The following is a 15075-nucleotide window of genomic DNA, read 5'->3' as shown; positions in this document are numbered from 1 at the left end:
CAAATTCAAGTATTATTAGGCAGCTATAGGGCCATCAAATTCAAGGGTCATGGCTAGCCTGCCAGCTGGATTTAAGGCTGCCTCTTTCATAATGAAGATAGACTCATTATCAGTACTAACATTTTTGCTATAGTAGTTGACTATCAATGATCAAAAGAATAAGAGAACCTAATGATTACATGTAAACAGCGCATCAAAGAAGAGAAGGTGCCAGTGCTAGTATCAGCCAGTGTGAGAGTTAGAGAGGTTTTAAATATTGGGAATAGAGCAAAATGTAGTCTTTCAAATGGGTAGGTAAGCTATGTTGTCTAGTTGATTTCCTAATGCCTAAATCAGTATAACAGGATGTTGATGAGAAGGATGTTGAGAAATAGTGAAGACTTGCAGAGAAGGATGATTGGTTGATATAGAGATTGGAGAACTACTATTGACAAAGTATCAGAGTAACACTTGCAGGACCTTTGACCATCATGCAAAAACATTAGGAGGTGTTGATTTAAAAGATAGGGCAATTCATCAATGAAAGCGGGCAGAATTAGGAACAGAAAAAAATCAGATTAGTTAGGCAAGGTATTAAAGGGAAAAATATTCTCATGAAAAATTACATTTTCTGAAATGTGGATTTGCTTGGTAGTTGAGCTGAGAACCTTGTAACCTTTTGTCTCATAGGGTATCCTACAAATACATGGGGGTGTTCTTGGTTCAAATTTTCCCTAATGAGGAATGGGGAGTAGTTAGGGAAACATAAGCATCCAAAACTCCTAAAGTGGAGTAGTAGATTTTTGTGAAACAGCAATTTCATGAAGGACATTTATTTTTAAGATAGTTGTGGGAAGTCTATTGATGATACAAGTGGCAGTTAGAACATTCACCCCGTATTGGAAAGGGAGCTTGGACTGAAATAAGAGGGCTCTAGCAGTCTCAGAAGAGTCATTTATGCTTTCTTTCTACCACACCATTTTGTTGGGGCATGTGTAAGGACATGTTTTCTGCTGTATTAGTACCCTTTGGATTGGAAAAATTGAGCGTGCTCATTACTTAGTGGAACTCATTAGGCCATTATCATGACCTTACGCACTTCATTTTGGTTTGAAATTGAGTTTAAATGAGAGACAACAAAAGGCTTTTATGTTTGTAAAGCATTGCTTTTACAACTTAGAGATAAGGTTCCAAGTGGACCTGCTATAATCATCATACATATGTGAGGAAGTATTTAAAATATATTTTGAGTTGTCAGTTGGTAAGGTCCCCATAGGTCCATATGAAGAAGGTCAAAGGCTTTGGTGGTGATACTGGTTCTTTGAGGGAAAGGTAATCTAGTCTGCCTTGCCATGGGGCATATAGGACAGAGGAATGGTTGCTTAGGTGAGAACTGAATTGGTATTGAAGAAATACTCCTCATTTTAACAAAAGGTACATGGCCCAGCCTATTGTGCCACAATAAATCTGCATCAATATTATTAGACATGGAAGAATGTAAGACTGAACTCTGATTTTTATTGCATGTGGGTACATTTACAGGTGAATGATAAGAAGAATGTGACCTATTTACATCATGTGAAGCAGGTAAAGCATGAAGTGGGAATGAACAATTGGCAGTGGATGCAACAGAACAAGAATGCCTCAAGCAGCTTGAGCAAAGAAGGTATAGTCCATCCTCGACCTTACCAATCTCCAGAGGCCTCTTCATTGAAGGGGCCTGTAGAAGACATAAAGAATCAGAGAAAGCCACTAAACTTTTGAGTTGGGAAGTTAGACAATGAATAGAAATCAAATTGTATTTGAAAGAAGGAACATAAAAAACTTTGTGCAAGATGATCTCAGGTGCAAGTGTAACAGTCCCAATTTTAGTCACTTTTACTCGATAACCATTTGGTAGGTTAATTAGCAAGGGATATGGTAAAATTATAGTGTCAGACAAGAGGGACTTACTGAAAGTCATGTGGTTGGAAGCTCCTGAGTCTAGGATCCATATATCACTACTTGATGTAAAACATTTACATGATAATAAGCTATAATCAATGGAGAGAACAGAAGCAGAGCAAGCCATCGTACCTGCAAAATTCACAGCTCCATTAGAGATGCTGGAGGTCTCTTTGTTATTTCCAGAATGAAAATGCTGCAGCAGGGAAACCAGTTGCCCATATTGTTCTTTGGTCAAATTGACACTGGAGTTACATTTGCCTTCCAGAGATTCCACTTCTTCTTGTTTACCAGAGTTGTCTTCAAGTGCACCATGTACATTGGCCACAGTTCTCTTTCCTCTGTTAAATTTGGGATTTGGATTTGAGTTCAACCCCTGGGGGTATCCATGTAGCTTATAACACTTTTCTTTAGTATGGCCTGGGCGCTTACAATAGTCACAAAAGGGACGTGGTCTGGTGACATTGGGAGAGTAATTGTTGGGAGAATAGTTGGTTCTAAAGTTGTTGTTCCTCGATGTATCAACATTGAACGAGGTAGAATCTGCATATTGTTGGCCATTTCTGATATTACTCCTTGGAACATTAACATTTAAAGACGAAGAGTCTATCATCACATAATTGCTTGGCTTAACTTCCCTCTGCTTCTCTTCTTGAACTAGTAGGGAGAATGCTTGTGCCATAGAAGGCAAGGGGTTTAGCATAAGAATGCTGCCTCGCACAGTTGTGTATACTTCATTCAGGCCCATCAAAAACTGAATCAAACGTCTGTCTTGTTCAGCTTTATGCATATTTTCCTTAGCACCACACGTGCATTGACAGGTACACTGTGTTTTGGCACTTAGTGTACTCAGTTCCTCCCACAACTTCTTCATTTTAGTGTAATAGCCTGTGATGTCCAAAGCTCCTTGAGAAAGGTCATTAATTTCCTTCTGAATTTGATATAGTTTGGTTCCGTTGGTCAAATCGTAGCGATCCTCCAACTCTTTCCACAACTCGACTGCATCATTTGCATATTCAACACTGTCAGCAATGTCCTTGGCAAGAGAATTGAGGATCCATGATGTAACCATATCGTCACATCGTTCCCACAATCGAAATTTCAAAGGCTCTTTCAGTGGATCTGGTCGCTTGCATTCGCCATTGATAAAACCTAATTTGTTTTTGACAGATAGGGCTCGCATAACACTCCTTCTCCACGATCTGTAACCTAAACCACCGAAAGGAACTGGAACTAACATCGCGCCGGGATTATCTGAAGGATGCATGTAGAGAGGACTACTAGCATCGACACCAGACTCGACCTCGAGGACCGATGGGGAACCATTGGATTCAGTACTCGAATCAGTGATAGCCATGGGATAGGACTTGATTCGATGAGGATTGAATCAAAAAATCGAAGAAAGAGATGATAGATCGGACAATTGAAGATAAACGATTTTCTAGGGCAAAAACTCAACGAATGAAAAATGGGGGAAAAGGGCTTAATTGATCTTACTGGAGATGACGAGAAGATAGAAGAGAGAGATGCTAGGCTCTGATACCATGTTGAGCTACAAATGCAGCCGGAGATCGAGCTCGAGCTAGAGCTCCAATGGGGAAAAATCTAGAAGCTTCATCTAGAGAGAAAGAAACTGAGAGAAAACATTTTTTGTATTATGTGAAAATGAATAATGTGTCAATACAATATACAAGCCTAATGTATATACATTTTTATGACTAACAACTAACAACCAATCACATTGTAGCTAAGTGACAGCTAAGCCAAGTGGGGACTCACCAACCACTGTATACTAACTAATTACAACACATAAATACATAGCTCAACATATTTTTATTTGAACTTTTTATCCGGGTCAGATTAGTATTTGGGGCGGGTTAGTCCGAAAAATGGGTAGATATGGGTGGGTCATTCTAATAGGTTAGATGTTTTAATTCGACCAATAAGAAGTTGCCACATGAAATTTAAATAGTTATTTTTTAAATCAGCATTGACCTAACGGTTAAAGGGCATAAGTGAATCAAAAAAGTAGATGAAGAGGTATTTTTAGCCCATTAGGTGGATGGAGGGTATTTTTAGACCTTTTTCAATAGTTCAGGAACATTTTTGACCCTTCTCCGTATCAAAATTGAGTTTACTTATAACAATAGTTGATTTTTTGTATCAAAATTACTATAATAACTTAGTAAATAAAGTATAACTTATTATAATTGATTAAGTTGTAAAAGTAGTGTTAAGTGTATATAATAAACTCAAGCTTATACATACGTGTACGTACGTTACAAAGAGTAAGATGCTTTCAATCGAAAGGCAACCCCACTCCACGTGAATACATACACAACGATGTGTGGTCACATGGGTGAGGCATGGAAAAGATAAAGACAAATAAAACAACAAAATAGATAAAGAGATAAAAGAATGGGTCAACAAACAATTAAAAATGGCTCTAATGATAAAAACTTGATGCCTAACCAATGCACCTTTTATATATATATATATATATATATATATATATATATATATATATATATATATATATATAATAATTTTGTTGTTTGGTTCTGCTTGTGTATATCACGACTAATTTCACGAGATATCTGTTATCTTTCACCAGCATAACAAATAACTTTATTCATTAAGGTTTGAACACATGTGAAGAATCACCTATTATTTCTTGTCTTCGCTGGAAATTAAACACGAGACCTTATTGATTTAACCACTAATATTTTTCTTCTTTTTTCTCCCAACCACTATCTTCATAACATACCATGTGATCCCACTAAAATTAAAAGTAGTATTAAGAAATGGTCAAAACTCCCCCACCAATACATTATTACCTCTTATATAAAAAAAAAAACATGCCTTTTTCTTGTGTCTTCTTGTAATTACCAACTCTTTTTGTTTAGTGGTAGAAGACTTTTTGGTGGAAGTGTGAACAACGTGACAATTATAAAGTCTTCTCTGGCTGTATTTTCAAACTTTATTTCTAGATGACTAGATCTACATTAATGCTTACTATTATTTCTAGGCAAAGATGCATGTCCACGCCGACCTAAAGTTTGGAGTATCAATTTTCCGTTTAAATTTTTAAATAAGATGATTATATATTTAGTGTAGTGTCAGAATGAACAGAGATTTTAGGTTCGAGTCTCACCTTACCTGTTGACGAGCGCAAAACACAACAGGAAATTGAAACTCACTAGTCAAAGATAGTATAATTAAATTATCGTCTGCACAGGGATTTGATTTAAATAATGCTCTAGTTATTTCTGATTTAACTGCTATTCAGGATGATCAAATTGATTTGGAATGATTACGATCTACGATTAACAACTAAAGTAAAGCAATTGACATTTGCCTGCAAAGAATTAGAGATTAACAAAGTTAGTTTCTTATCAATGGGAGAAATAAGGGTTTTGACATGATAGGTGCAAGATTGTTATTCTAGATATGATACTGTTATATTTCACTCTTGAGGTTCTATTGATTCTCAGGAATTCAATAGGTGATTAGTTTATACTTCCGATTCAGATTCCTCTATCGATTAAATCTAAATCTTTCAAATTAACTAATGTGAGGTGCGGTGAAACTTGCAAGAATATATTGGTAGGACTGATCTAAGAGAAACTTCTCGAATATTTCTCAATCTTAATTTAAACGGTAACTCTAAAACTCTCGATTACTTCAAAGAATCACCAAAGTAAACTAAGGCATACGCTGCAATGATATTCAATAAGATGTTCCTCTTTTGATTAAACACTATAAAGAATAAAATCACAACTATATTAAAGCTCCTCTAATGAATTCAAGCAATTAAACAATATTCAAATTCATAAACAATAACCAAGTCACCAAATCATGTCAAACCCTAAGGTAAACTACTCCATAATTACCTATCAAAAAGGAAATTTGATGTGCTTGCCACATGGAAAAGAATTAGGCCTGAACGCGAAGGGCGTATAAAAAAAAAAGTAACTAAAACTATATATGTTCGCTCTAACAACTTAAACTTTAAAATGAGGTGATCATCCTTTAACAAGTTCTTAAATTTATTCTTCCTATATATTAAGTTTTGACAAACCTATTAAGAAAATAATTTGATAATATTAATAATAAAAGATTCTTTACTAGATTATTCATATTTCTTCTTTGAATGAATAAGCAAAGATATGCCTTCTTAGATTTCTAAGTGTGAAATGGAAAAAAGTAATGATAAACACTTAACTATATTAATATTTACATCACATCAAGCAATTTAACCGTATCAATATGATTAAGTGATAAATAAGTGCATGCAAAACATATGCTTTACATTCATTGTTTTGATGTAGATATTGAATCATGAATTTGAATAGGTCATTAACAAAAATAATTATGCTTTCTTATTTTTATAAAATAATAAATATTTTGAACTAGCTTTATTTTGCTAAAGTGAGAAAGAAAGAAAGAAAAAGGACCTTGGTGTAGTTCTACAGAAAACAACTTTGTTTATACGTTTTCCTTTTTTATTTTGCTTTTCAGCATTTATTTATGGACTCCTTTTCCTTTGTAATTTTCGAAACCGCGTGCCCTATTATTCTTTAGGCGAATCACCATCACCATTGGTGGCAGGGGCGGAGCTAGCACGTTAAATACTTTATTGATATGTTTTAATTTAAATTCAATAGTTTTAATTTAAATTTTGTATTTGTTTTTTAAAATTTATTGATATGTATCCATTATTATTTTAGAACCCAGAGACTTAGAATGATTGAAATTTCAAACCCATAATTTTCAAATCCTGACTACCGGTGAAGATACTCTTTATCTATTTCTCGTTTATTACTTTTGTGTTTTCTTTATCGCTTTACTTTAATTTTCCTAAGGTAAAACGTGTTTGGGAGAGGTTGGAGGGATGGGTCCATTTAAAGAAGATTTGTTACGTTAGTGGGTTAGATTTAAGGTTGCAAGATTTTCAATTATTAGAGTTTTTTTTTTTTTTTCTTTTTGGTTTCCCACCGGGTATCCAGTATTCACACTGGAGATCGATTACATCCAGATTCGCGCCGAAAAGTCCCACATTGGGGGTAAAGCGTTCCCTAACAAAAGGCGACTCCATACCCAAGGGCTCGAACCTGAAACCTCTAGTTAAGGGTGAAGGAGTACTTACCACCCCATCACAACCTTTGTTGGTAATTATTAGAATTAAATATCTTTATAATAGTCATTCTTTAAATTGTACTAACATTTTTTTATGATGCTCAAGTTTTTTGGATACGTATTTCATGCTATCTTCTATTATAACAATTAAAAAATATCGCATTTCATGTTATCTTAAATTATAATCAACGTCATTTATAATAAAGATTTAAATGTACATCTATGTTTGGCCGACATAAAGCTTGTTATTATCTTTAAAAAATAAAAATAAAAATATCTTCTTCTCAAAATAGATAGGTAGTGAAAAGTAAAGGGCATTTAGCGGAGAAGACGAGGCAAAACATGAAAGAACTTCTATTGCCGATTTGGCTCATATTTTTTCATTTTCTCTCTGTTCATTTTGCAAGACTATCAGTTTTACCTATAAATCTTTAAAAAAATAACAAAATTTACACTATCACTTATAGCAGATTAGTTACCATTTTACCAAATTATCAATTAATTCTTATAGAAATATTACTAGTATTTACCTAAAAATAACATGATCATGTAAATATTTTTTTGGATACATAGAATTGAAACTCCAATCAACAAAACCATAAAGAAAGAATAATACATTAGGAGGAAATAGAGAAAAAGTAAATGGTATAATCTATACTATATTAAAAGCACGAAAGTCCTTAACGAAATGTCGTTCGCCTTTTTTACCCCTTTAAAATAGAGTTCACACTAGACAAAATAATCATTTGATTATCTTCTAGCTAATATTTAGGAGTTTGAAATTAAATAAGATCTATTACTTATTATATCTTTCCTTATTTGAATTAAGTAAGAGGTCCTTATATCTAGGACTTTAAAATTATTAAAGTTTTATCTTATATGAATGTAAAATTAAACTATAATTAAATAACACAAAATATTTATATTTTTACCTTATATATGAATTTTAACAATTGAACGTTTTTATCCCAAATAATTATATAATCATGCTAAATATTAGGTGAACAATTATGATGTAAAAAAATAAAATAAAAATAGAGGAAGTAATTTGCTTTGTCCTTTATTCAAATGAAAATATAACCTATAAATGCTATGAGTATTCTATGCGATTGATCCATTGGCTATTAGTTTTATTCTTCGATCAATAAGTTGCTTAAATATAAATATTAGTATAGATTTTAAAACATTAGTAGAAAAAATAATTATGAAATATTTCATAATAGCAAGAGAAAGAGAGAGAAAAGTGACTGACAAAAGTCATTTACTAACGCAATGACAAACATAAAGTGCAAAAGTCCGATTCATTATCATTTGACAAAAGAATTTTGTGGATAAAATTATGGTCATAATTAAATATTTATTTTATTATATGAGCTAATATTAGTAGTTTAAATCCTCAAAAAATAAATTAATTCTATTATTGATTAAAAGATAATTAAGTATTTGAATTGGCCTTTTTTCCCTAGATTTGATTAACTAACTAGAAAAATAATCAAATTTTATTCCTTTCCAAATTCATCAAGGTAAAAATATTTTTCAAGTTTAAACAGATCTTAGAGTACATAAATTATTTTTCAGAAAAAGACCATCGGCGATACAAGAAATTAGAATATAAAATAAAATTTAATTATAGTATTACGAATTAAATTGGTTAAGTGCAAATTTAAAGAAATAAGGACGAATTACTAGAAGCCAAATTGTATTCATAAAGAGATATTAGGTGAGATACAATTTAGCATATTTGTAATTATATTATAAGATATGTATAATTACATAATAATATATAACTAATTTAACTAAATTTATTATCTGTACATATTCAAAAGGTATTTAATATAATTACTATGCAAAAAATTATTTTTATCATTTAAACAAATATTGTATTTTATTTTAACGTTAATGTATGTATTTTTAATTGATAGACACTACAGATACGTGCAACATACGTACACTAAAACTAGTACAATATAAACATAGAAATTGCTCTTGTGATAAAGATTCCATTTGCAGTACACAATAGGAAGTAAAAACTTAAGCCTTAGACGAATTGAATACCTACACAAAAGGGCACTGAATAACCATCTCTGGTTTCAATACAAAAATCTATTAATACTAGTAATGAATCCAGAGTAGTCAGATCTAATAAGTTTTTTTTGTTTAAATAAAGGATTAAGTAGTAGTAGTAATATATTTAGCCTAATAACAAGTAATAAAAACCAAAACAATTAAGTAGAGTACTAGAATTGCTCAGCTTTCACTGGAAATTGAGCACCCAATCCAAGCCACGCCTTGTTTTCAGAAACTGCTGCTTGTTTATTTGTGTTGCTTAATTGGTACGGTGCTTTAGCAATCAGCCTATCTTTTCTTTTCTCTAAAAACCTAGTAAGTGAAGCTCGTCTCGCAATTGGTAAATCTCCAGAAATAATAGGCTGAGGTACCAAATCTAAAGCAGATTCAGCTGTTTTTTGAATCTGAGTAGTACTGTTGTTGTTTCCTTTGGCACAACTAGCCATAAGCATGATTTCCTTAGCTTTATCTGCCGGAAAATCATTAAATACAATAACTTGACCGCCGTAGAATATCGTCATCTGTGCTTTCTCCGATTCAGATTTTGCTTCAGTTTGAGGAAACAGATTCATTGGTTTCTGAGGGTTTGACTCACCAGATTTCTCAATCATTGGGAATAAATCCATAGTAGTAGTGCCTGTTGAAAAAAGCAGATATGTTAGTTCCATTCAAATAACTACAAAAATATCTATAATCAAAAGGCAAAATTAGAGAAAAAAGCTTACCGGCGCGGTGGATACCAAGGCTGAGATCTCCAAAGGAACCTTTCTTCTCTTTCAAGTATTGGCTCAACAAATTACATGTCTGTGAAAAATGTGATTTCTGACCGCCGCCGGCGGAAAATTTACCGGAATCCACAATCTCCGATGATGCCATTTGTAAATATTTTGCTTTTTCTGTCAAAAAAGACTAAATATTCTTCTTCTTCTTCTGCTAAGTAAAGTTGAATGAAATATATGGGTTAAGAGCACATGTATATATATGACTGTTTAAATCAAACACGGAACAAGACGTGGTAGGGTCGGGTAGTTGATGGGTTAAGCACGAGGAATATATGGAGGTGTTGTGATATATTTAATTACGACTACTTTATTATTTATTTAAAGGCGTGCTCTTTGCTCTTTCCAAAGGTTAATTATTCTCCACTTGCTACCAACAAAGTTTTCAATATTTTTTTATTTTTAAATTTTTTTATCTTTATTCTTGTATTTTTATCATAGATTTTAGTATGAAGTCATTTTTATGGGGAAATATTTTCCTCTCAACATAGAATTTTTCAGTATAAATTTAATCGGATATCATTATATCAGTACTAACACATTGGATCTCATCAGAATTCGAAAGTTAAGTGTGCTCGGGCGAAAATAGTATCATAATGGGTGACGTTTAGAAACTCGTCGTTTTATATCAAGTAGCAGAATTAGAATTTTTACTTAAAAGTGTCAAAATTTAAAAGAAGTAAAATTAGGAAGAAGCTTAGGGAATTCAATATATAGTATACATATACAAAAAGTAATTTTTAACTATCTAAATAATATAATATTTCGGTAAAGGAGTGTCGGTTAACACCCATTGATGCTATGTGACTCAGCCACTGATTGCATCCCTCTTTCCTCATTTGTAAGATTATAATGTCTTTATTATTATTATTATCATCGTTATTGTAATATAAGTACCGGACATCAATGGAGAAAACAGAAAAAATCTCCACTTGCTCTTTTTTTTTTTTTCTCTTTTTAAACTTTTCATATATTATTTATTTGTTAGTTTGTTTTGTTTCAGAGACAAACTTTCTTTTGAACAGGAATTCAAAATTAAATTGATTAAACAAAAAAAAAGTAAATTAAAGGAAGGCGCATGTCAAACACGTGTTGTTTCTGCTAAGGAAAGCGGTGTAGCATTTGCCTGTTGTTTGAAACCCACCAATACTGACCCTTGTTCTCTACTTATTTACGCCGTTTTGCCCCGTTTATCTTGTTGTTAATTTCCTCTTCCTCTTTTACCCTTTTTCTTTTGCCTTTATTTTCCTTTATATTCACCGCTATATAAATTTCTCTCAGTTTCGAACATATTTGTATGAAACTTTAGAAATTGGTACTTCAAACTTCAATATACGTGTGAGGACTGCAAGGCCAACTTCAAATTTTGAAATTTTAAATTCGTGAGTTTGAAGTTCGATAGAAACTGAGGGTCCATCGAACTATATAGAGAATCAGGTTCTTTATTAGTTTCCACAAAACACACGCACATTGCAGTAAGTAAATAATACTGTGGAGTATTACGTGGAAAACTTCCAGCTCACGGGATTAAAAACTACGACCTACCCTTGTAGGATTTCAGCTTCACTACTGAGCATACTTTTTGTAACCTAGGAATTAACCTCTTAATATGTGTTAATAAACTGTATTTGTAAAATAATTCTGGAAATATAAATGAGTATAAACAGAAATGAACATAAACAGAAATGACATAAAACCAATTCGAGCCCACTGAATTCACAGTGTTTCCTTAAGGAATTTAATCCCCTCCTAGTACCCAAGGTTATGGATTATTTCCTCCCAGGATAGAACGAATTACACACTGGTGTAGTGGTACTTCAAACCCCAGTGTTTCAGCGAACACAAAGTTCGGTAGCAAATCACACTTACTTTTTGCTTTGTTTGATGCTAAAAGTATGCAGAAGAAGGAGAAGAAACTCAGAAAATCGTAGTGAAATTCTGAGCAGAATAGTGTTGTATTTATAGCCAAAGTTAGGCTGAAATCTGAAGAGGTGCAACTCTTCAGAATGGTTGTTTATGCAAAACGCCCACAGCATAAATGCCATTACATAAATGGCCATTTACTCAATAATAAAGAGGGAAAATAAAGAGGGAAAATTTAAGAGGGTAGTTACTTTTCTGTTACCAAAACAGAAAAACGGATTGGATTTAATATTAATATTTAATATTAATATTTTGTTATTAAAACAAATATTTAATAACATTTCTGTTAATATTTTACTATTAACAAATAAATTTGGTCCAAAAAGTTAATCAATCAATCGATCATTTGACCAAATCCAAATCCGAATCCGAATCCGAATCCGAATCCGTAGCCGTAGCCGTAGCCGAAGCCGAAGCCGAGCCGAGCGAGCGACGACGACGACGGCGCGAGGCTTGCCTTCTTCTCAACTCTTTAAGAGCTAGAAGAAGAGCAATTGCTTATATACCCATAAAAAACCTCTTCCTCTTCCAATATGGGACAATGCCCATTTGCCAAGGGAGGGGGAACTTAAAATTTCACTCAAAAATTTCATTTCCCTCCATTTCCCATTCACCTTCTTTTAAGTATTTAATATATTAATTAAATACCTTAAAAACCCAACAATCCCCCGCATGAATGGGGAATGGCCATATCACGGAAGTATGCATGAAAAACTGTGTGATTCACAAGTAAGGATTAATTGCATCTGGATAAGTAGGTTTCCCTTTGAACTTTCCGTAGTGAACTTATGTCGGATATACTCGATCAATCGGTAGATTTGATATCTTTGAACCGTCGAACTTTAGTGTATACCTAGACAACCACAAGTCACACAACCAACCCTTAACCGTCTTTGGTTCTCATTGTTGTGTTCGTTTCAGCCATGAACACCGCCTGGTTTCATAAGTGCGTAGAGAACTGGCCTTGCTGTGTTCTCCTTGAAGCGGCTAACACTTCACACTTACATAGGTGATTCCTAAACGTGTCATCCCGTAGATACACTATTTGATATACCCTGTATCAAATTTAGAAATCATTAAAAAGCCTTAATGCTTTATCCTTGGTACTGAACATTGTCTCATCACGAGAATGGACCAAAAGTTTAGTTGACAATGTTGAACCGTCATAAATGACTTTGTTTGATCTCCTTGAACCTAGATCTTGGGATCTCCAGTCTTCTAGGTAGAGTTACCGCCACTATGACTTGTTCTCGGCCACAGTCCCATTCCCTTTGATGACTTCTCAACTACCTCTCTAGTTAGGCCTTTTGTAAGTGGATCCGACACATTATCACTTGACTTTACATAGTCAATCGTGATAATTCCTCTAGAGAGTAATTGTCTAACGGTTTTATGTCTTCGTCGTATATGGCGAGACTTACCGTTATACATAACGCTCCCAGCCCTTCCAATTGCCGCTTGACTATCACAATGTATGCATATTGGTGCCAACGGTTTGGGCCAAAATGGAATATCTTCCAAGAAATTCCGGAGCCATTCAGCTTCTTCACCGGCTTTATCCAAGGCTATGAACTCAGCCTCCATTGTAGAGCGGGCAATACAAGTTTGTTTGGATGACTTCCAAGATACCGCTCCTCCACCAATAGTGAATACATATCCACTTGTGGACTTGGAATCAGTTGATCCGGTGATCCAATTTGCATCACAGTATCCCTCAATGACCGCAGGATATTTATTGTAGTGCAAAGCAAAGTCCTGGGTATGTACTAAATACCCCAAAACTCGTTTCATGGCCATCCAATGAGATTGGCCTGGATTGCTCGTATATCGACTCAATTTACTTATAGCACAAGCTATATCTGGTCGTGTACAATTCATGATGTACATTAAGCAACCCAACACACGAGCATAATCCAATTGTGATATGCTCTGGCCTTTGTTCTTTGCTAATGCAAGATTCACATCAATTGGAGTCTTTGCAACTTTAAAGCCCAAGTGCTTGAATTTTTCAAGTACTGTCTTAATATAATGAGATTGTGACAATGCTAGACCTTGAGAAGTCTTATGGATCTTAATTCCCAGAATTAAATCAGCAACTCCCAAGTCTTTCATATCAAACTTGCTAGTTAGCATACGCTTAGTAGCATTTATGTTGGCAATGTCATTACTCATTATGAGCATATCATCCACATATAAGCAAACAATGACTATGTGATTTGGAACATTTTTAATGTACACACATTTATCACATTCATTTATCTTAAATCCATTTGACAACATTGTTTGGTCAAATTTAGCATGCCATTGTTTGGGTGCTTGTTTTAATCCGTAAAGGGACTTAACAAGTCTACAGACCTTCTTTTCTTTACCTGGAACCACAAACCCTTCAGGTTGTTCCATGTAAATTTCTTCCTCCAACTCTCCATTTAAGAAGGCCGTCTTAACATCCATTTGATGAATTTCAAGACCATAAACTGCAGCTAACGCTACTAACGTTCGTATGGATGTAATTCTTGTAACTGGAGAGTATGTATCAAAATAGTCAAGACCTTCTCGTTGTCTATACCCTTTGACCACAAGTCTTGCCTTATACTTGTCAATAGTGCCATCATCTTTCATTTTCCTCTTAAAGATCCATTTAGAACCCAACGGTTTATTTCCAGGAGGAAGATCAACCAATTCCCATGTATGGTTGTTCAGTATGGATTCTATTTCACTATTGACCGCCTCTTTCCATAACAATGATTCCGAAGAAGACATAGCTTCTTTGACGTTTACTACGTCTTGGATCCTGCTGGTTAAGTGTACTTTCTTTTGTTTCTTCCCGGGGTCGTTTAGATCCTTCACCAATCGACTCGCATTCCTGTTTATACGGATATATATTTTCAAAGAACTCAGCATTATCTGATTCTATAACCGTATTATTATGAATGTCGGAATTTTCTGATTTATGAACCAGAAATCGATATGCTTTACTATTAGTCGCATATCCTATGAAAACACAATCAACGGTTTTCGGTCCTATTTTTACCCTTTTGGGTTTAGGAACTTGCACTTTTGCCAAACACCCCCACACTTTAAAATAATTCAAGTTGGGCTTCCTTCCTTTCCATTTTTCATATGGAATAGATTGTGTTTTGCTATGGGGTACTCGATTTAGTATTCGGCTAGCCGTAAGAATGGCTTCCCCCCACAAGTTCTGTGGCAAACCAGAACTTATCAATAATGCGTTCATCATCTCCTT

The 15075-nt window shown here is 34.0% G+C and overlaps 2 protein-coding genes across 2 annotated transcripts; both read right to left on the bottom strand.

The window, feature by feature from the left end:
• Window positions 1-15: 15 nt before the first annotated feature.
• On the bottom strand, window positions 16-3280 carry LOC109220912. The gene is made up of 3 exons (XM_019385382.1): window positions 1805-3280; window positions 1553-1699; window positions 16-81 (listed from the first exon to the last, which is right to left on the bottom strand). The coding sequence occupies exons 1-3, from the start codon at window positions 3278-3280 to the stop codon at window positions 16-18; spliced, it is 1689 nt and encodes a 562-aa protein (XP_019240927.1).
• A 5750-nt stretch (window positions 3281-9030) lies between these two features.
• Window positions 9031-10169, bottom strand: LOC109220914 (protein TIFY 10A-like). The gene is made up of 2 exons (XM_019385384.1): window positions 9855-10169; window positions 9031-9766 (listed from the first exon to the last, which is right to left on the bottom strand). The coding sequence occupies exons 1-2, from the start codon at window positions 10003-10005 to the stop codon at window positions 9300-9302; spliced, it is 618 nt and encodes a 205-aa protein (XP_019240929.1). The 5' UTR covers window positions 10006-10169; the 3' UTR covers window positions 9031-9299.
• Between the last annotated feature and the right edge of the window lie 4906 nt (window positions 10170-15075).

This window comes from Nicotiana attenuata, unplaced genomic scaffold, assembly GCF_001879085.1.
Source record: "Nicotiana attenuata strain UT unplaced genomic scaffold, NIATTr2, whole genome shotgun sequence".
Lineage (NCBI taxonomy): Eukaryota > Viridiplantae > Streptophyta > Magnoliopsida > Solanales > Solanaceae > Nicotiana > Nicotiana attenuata.
This window is presented reverse-complemented; position numbering and strand designations above follow the sequence as displayed.